Genomic DNA, 6,067 nt, shown 5'->3' with positions numbered 1-6,067 from the left:
GGCTGAACAAACAAGCGTAATCTGACAAAACAAGATAAGCCCAGATGAAGATAAGCGCAACCCATGCACACAGGAGCGAGGGAAAGGGGGAGTACCTGCGCAGAATGAAGCCCGAGAAAGAGGTTGGCGGCGACAAAACACAAAAGCGGCGCATGTGTTTGAGTAAGCAGAGGGGAAGTGAACGTTGGTGTTTTATATTTATTTATTTTTTAGTTTCGAGATATATATGATAGTAATGTTGTGACCTAAACTCAGTTGCAACTTATTCACTTGTCATTCCCGCTTTTGGCATAGTGCAGGAGCGATTTTACACTTCTGTCCCTGTACCCACACCCCTGCTTTGGTGGTGGTTTTGCCTTTTGAATTGTATAGTTAAAGAAAGTGATAGGGGCAGTATTGGCATTTCGGTCTTTGTGATAAGGGCAGGTACTAGGGGTGCTCACAGTGCGATTTCAATATGAAAAATTGAGATAGCTTAAAATATGATTTTTTTTAATATGAAATTCTCTAAAAAAATAATTATTTTTTTAAATTATTATATATAATTTAAAAAATTAATTAGCTTTTTTTATGTTTGGTATAATTTTAAATATTTTTTTATTTAAAAAATTACCATCACTCACTGACTTGAACGATCGTTCAACAACTAGTACAATTCATTATTTTTTTCCTTATGTTTTCATCCATTTTTTAATGGTGAATTGACTGAATGCCGTGTAGAAAATGAATTATAATTTTATTTTTTTAAAAAAAGATTTGATGAAACTTTTTTTTGGACTAAGCGGAAGATTCTTTTTACAATTTTCTTTCATCCACATTATTTGATTTATTTTAAATTTTAATTTTTTAAAAAAAGTGCAATAAGGGTAAATTGATAATTCCCCGTCTCCATCCCATGGTTACATAATTTCAACACACACAGGGACTATTAATAATTTTTGGAACAACGAATATGTATTTATAATTATGTCAAACATCAAGAGAACTTGTTGTAATTTATCCTAAATTTTTAATTAAAAAATAATTTTATAACTAATACTATTATGTATATTTTTAAATACAATAAAAAAATAACATTTTTTAGTTGAGAATCGATTATTTATAAATTTATATCTGCAATTTTTGTTTTTTGAAATAATGATGCTGAAGATATTTATTATTTTAACTTATAAAAAATATAAGAAAATTAATTTTACAATTTTAAAAACCTAAAGGACTGAAGATTATATCATATTCAATATATAAAAATATAAAAAGTACTTTTTCCGACTAAAAAATAGCCTAATTTGATAATTTCAAACTTAAGGATCTAAAGTGAGAAAATAAAACTTACTTTGATCATTTTAACATCCAAAAAATCATAATATTGTCATAATTTCATCAAAATTGGTCAAATGGACCAAATTGAGAAAAAACTTAGTTTTAGAGACTCTAAAGTTAATTAATGAACTAAAAGGATTAAAGTGATTTTAAATGCAAACTTAAGAGACCAACTATACTATTTACGTATGAAAATATTACTAAGGTATCTTTTTCAATAAATTATATGAATTGCTGAATGAGCGGTGGGATTGGAAGTTAATGTAAATTTCTTATTAACTTCAGCATTTTCAATCCAAACATTATTGAAATGAGTGCATTTGTAAATTGTAAATTAAAAATTCTGAGAGGGGGTGTTAGTGTAATTTCTCGCATTTTCGAGAAAGAATATAATTTCGTATTTTCAAAGAAGTCTAAGTATAATTAACCCCATATATATATATAATAAGATTGGTCTATTGTCACTTATTATTAATTCGATTGTCATTATACATATATTATTAATTATTTTCAATGATAATTTTATACACAACTTTTTTGTCTCTAATTCTTGCTAGTGACAACTGTTATGAAGTAATTGTCACTGTTAGAACTATAGAATTTATTATTACGATGAAATAAAAAAAAATATTGTCACTTAATACATATAATTATTTATAATAAATAATCAATTATCATTTTTTTTTTTGTCTCTAATCTTCTTCGGTTTTGCAGAATCTCTGCGAAAATATTTGGATTAAGAGGGTGTTTGGCTAAGCTTATAAACTCCTAAAAATATCTTATAAGATATTAGAGGGCTTATAAGTTCCAATAAAGTGTTTAGTTAATTTTTTTTTAAAAGAGCTTATAAATTATAAGACTAGAAATAGTATTGCACTAACAAAGGAAATATAAACTATATATCTATATTAATATTCGACTAGCATGAATGTACATATATATAATTTTTATTCAAAAGCTTAGGTAATAATTCGTTATTTTTTTATTACAAAAAGATTATCTAATAAATTTTTGATTTAAATTAAACTAATGTGCATTATTTATAAAAATATTTAATTTTTTTAAAAGCAAAATATATTAAGAAATAACAACTTATTTGATTCTAATAGTATCATGTCCATTTTAATCATTTTACCAATAAAAGACTTATTGTGCCAAACACGATGTTTTCACATCTTATAAGTTTTAGCATTTTATTTTATCCAAACACGTCAAGAGCTTATTTTTAAAATAAAATCCAACATTTTATAAGCTGCTAAAACATCTTATAAAATATTTTTAAAAGCTAAGCCAAACACCCTCCAACGCTAATTACAATTACTACTAATGTAGTTTAAATAAAACAAATCTAAATCTATAGAAAATGCCAAATTATGAACTTTTTAGTTTGACTGCACAAATTGGGGATTCTTTTTGTGTTCTTAAAGTACTTAATCTAATTGGATTAATTAAAAATAATGCAAACAAACTTTATTCCTTTGTGATGAGACTAATGATGGGATGGGGCTAACATGACATTTTTCTAAGTATGGTTGTACAAATGACCATGTGGTGTTCATCATACCTTAATGTGAAATTTCATAAAGCAATGTATAAATATATAAAAAAAAATTTCAAAGACAACTAAAGCTTCCATAATAACTATTTTCTTTGAGTAATTATGTATTGAACTTTTGTAAGTGGAATTCCAACCATTTAGTATACTATATAGTTCAATGATTGATTGTTTGTATATTAACTTGATTATTTTTTTGATTGCAAAGGTAATAATTGGATCTTCTTTTTTAAGGGTAGAGTATATTGTTATATTCTAAAATTGGATTTATTTATTTATTTTTTACATAAATGAAAAAGCAGATGTGGCACCTCGCATACCTATCAGGGAGGATTGCTCTTGCGCCATGTGTGCCGATTAGGGTTCTATAGTTGGCAGCAAATTGAGGGTTAATCATACTGGAATCAATATACAGATTAAGATATACGTTTAACCCCACCAAATATATTGGCAGTGATTTGAACCCTTTGTATGGGTGTGGCAATATTCAGTATTAACCATTAAGTCACAATGATTGGTGATGAAATTAGGTTTAAATACATAAATACTTTATGCCCTTTAAAAATTTGAAGTATACCCCCTGAGTTGTTGGTCGATGTAATTTATCTTATGAGATGTTTGTGTAAATTTTTACTCCAAAGAGGTGTCACTGTTAAGAATTATAATTACAATTTAGTAGATGTACTTGTGATTTTATCAAAAAATAGATGGTGTTTATGTTATGTAAGTTAAGCATAATACTAGCATTCATAAGTAAAAATTAAGGGATAATTACACTCCTCTCTCCTGAAGCTTGGTGTAGTTACACATAGGCCCCCTGTGGTTTGAAAAATTATACCTAGCACCACTGTGGTTTGCTCCGGTCTAACAAAATAAGTCCATTCATTAGTCAAAATTTACTGAATTTGATTATGTTAACAAAAAAAGTTGAATGAAAATTGATATTTACCCTCGATTGACTTATTACTCACTTGTTGCAGGTCAAAAAATAAAACGAACTAAATTACCCTTATAATAGTGAAAATATACCTCATCACATACACTAAAGCGTGAAGACATATGAGGGTAATTTGATCATAAAAAAAAATTCATTTGACCTGCAATAAATCAACAATAAGTCAATTGAATGTAAATATAGATACTTTTCTGATGTTTTTGTTAACATCGGCAAATTTAGTGAATTTTGACTCATGGAGGAGCTTATTTGATAAACGAAAGCAAACCTCATAGACGCTAGATGTAATTTTTTAAATCATAGGGGATCTATGTGCAACTATACCAAACTTCAGAAAGAGTAGTGTAATTATCCCAAAAATTAATTACGATAGACTTTTGCCAAGAACAAAAGTACAGCATGCTAATTGTAGTTTTTAAGAAGTAAGACTTCATTCCTAATCTTCTATATATTGTGGGGACCACACTTGAATATTTTGTAATAACATAAATACCCTCAATTGTATTAAGTGTTTTCATTGATCTCAAATTCATAGTCGGAAAGCGTTCGAAATTTACCAACCCGACTCAAAATCGAATATGTACAGACTCACTGTGGCCTTACGATCAAACACAGTATCAATGGTCCATGTATAATCAAACAATGTGGCCATACCTATACATAGTCGCCCTCCATATGCTTTAGGTACAATTTTTTGATGGTCTAGCTATTTATATTTTAATGACCTCATTGATTTAAATGTCAGATAGCCATAATTGAGGCATTTCGGATGTTGTTCTCAAGTGCAGTGTCTTGCATGCTCATTGAAGGTTTACTGGAGGTCAATTTCGGACATATTTTTAAATTATCTAGATTTGAGAATTCTACCTAGTTTGAACTTTGAACTCAAATCACTATACAAATACAGAAGTAAAATACGAAACGATAGATTTAGGCCCCGTTTACTTTGGATATTCGACTAAATGAGTGATATGATTAACCTCAATAAAATAAATGATAGAAAAATTGAGATTATTTACTTATTTGTATAATTGCTTCCAAAAGCCCAACAACCTATCCCGCTAATTTTGGTGGGATGAGTTATTGAAACGAAACAGTGATCTTAACGGGCTTCGCCCTTTATACTAGGCCCCCATTTACCAAAGTAAATAAGCCACCGACTATACTATATTAGTTATTCAATCTTATTGACTTAAGTAAACATGACCTTATAGATAGAGATAAGCAAACCAATGTTTTATAATAAAACATATGAAAGGTACAATAAATTGTAACTAAATAAAAAAGCACTCTTATTAATTTTGCTTTATTATCATTATATTTTTCAAACAATTGAAATTAGAAGAGCAAAAATAACCAATTGAACAATTTTTAAAATTTTAGTGAAGCCAACACAACAATAGAAATTTGTAGAATGCATTTTCCATTTCAAGTCTTGGTATATTTTTTATTTTATTTAACATATACCATATTATATGTATAATTATTATTAAATAAAATAAATAATAAAATTTCTATATAAGTAACATGTACATTTTAATTAAAATAAAAAATACAATAAAATTTAAAACTAGAAATCTGAGTAATGAAATTGTTTATATTTTCAAATCTGGATCCAAGCCAAAATCATGTTCCAGTCTTTCACGTTCAAAGTCTCATCATTCCCTCCACACCAAACACGTCCTCATGGACCACCTCTCTTTCCATTTTATTAAATAAAAAGAAATTAAAGCCTTTATACATTGTCTCAATTACCCTCCATTTTCCCTTGTATTACACTTCGCCCTCCACTCCACTGCTCCACCCTTAGACCCATTTTCGTTATTTCTGCTAAATTTAATCCACGCTCAACTTTTCGGCATGCTGCGCAGACTGCACTTTCCGGCTTCCTCTCTCTCTCTATACATGCAAAGCCTGTATCTATATATCATGCACAGGAACGCACACACACTGAGGGTGCGACTGCGTGCTAACTTTCCGCACTTCTACACTCATTGCTATTCCCTCCAGTGTTTCTCCCTCCCTGCCTTTCCCTGAATTGTACCTTGAGCTGGAATTCGAGCGATTTCGGGAGAAATGCTGGTGGTGAAGACGGTGATAGAGTTCTTGTTGCCGTCTTGGTGGGAGGTGCAAGTTACGGTGGCTGCCACGGCGTTTGTGATGGTGGCTTGCTGGTTCTTCTCTCTCGGTGTCGACTGTGCTGGCGACCGGGGGTTCCTGGATCATTCGGGCGGCCA

At 29.7% G+C, this 6,067-nt stretch overlaps 2 protein-coding genes across 5 annotated transcripts in view; one reads left to right on the top strand and one right to left on the bottom strand.

Moving 5' to 3' along the window:
* LOC105158797 overlaps positions 1 to 244 on the bottom strand; it is an 8,872-nt gene extending 8,628 nt beyond the window's left edge. The window contains exon 1 of the mRNA XM_011075669.2: positions 96 to 244. The gene's annotated coding sequence lies outside the window, so the exon portion shown is untranslated. The remainder of the gene's footprint in view (positions 1 to 95) is intronic.
* Positions 5,672 to 6,067, top strand: part of LOC105158795 (BAG-associated GRAM protein 1-like) — an 18,745-nt gene continuing 18,349 nt past the window's right edge. The window contains exon 1 of one of the 4 annotated variants that reach the window (XM_020692368.1): positions 5,672 to 6,060. In XM_020692368.1, coding sequence (XP_020548027.1) covers positions 5,907 to 6,060 — 154 coding nt within the window. In that variant the 5' untranslated portion in view covers positions 5,672 to 5,906. The remainder of the gene's footprint in view (positions 6,061 to 6,067) is intronic. The other 3 variants (XM_020692369.1, XM_020692367.1, XM_011075667.2) reach the window with 3 other exon arrangements.

The sequence above is a fragment of the Sesamum indicum genome, linkage group LG3, assembly GCF_000512975.1.
Source record: "Sesamum indicum cultivar Zhongzhi No. 13 linkage group LG3, S_indicum_v1.0, whole genome shotgun sequence".
NCBI lineage: Eukaryota > Viridiplantae > Streptophyta > Magnoliopsida > Lamiales > Pedaliaceae > Sesamum > Sesamum indicum.
The sequence above is the reverse complement of the archived record's forward strand: the minus strand, read 5'-3'. Positions and strand labels throughout refer to the sequence as shown.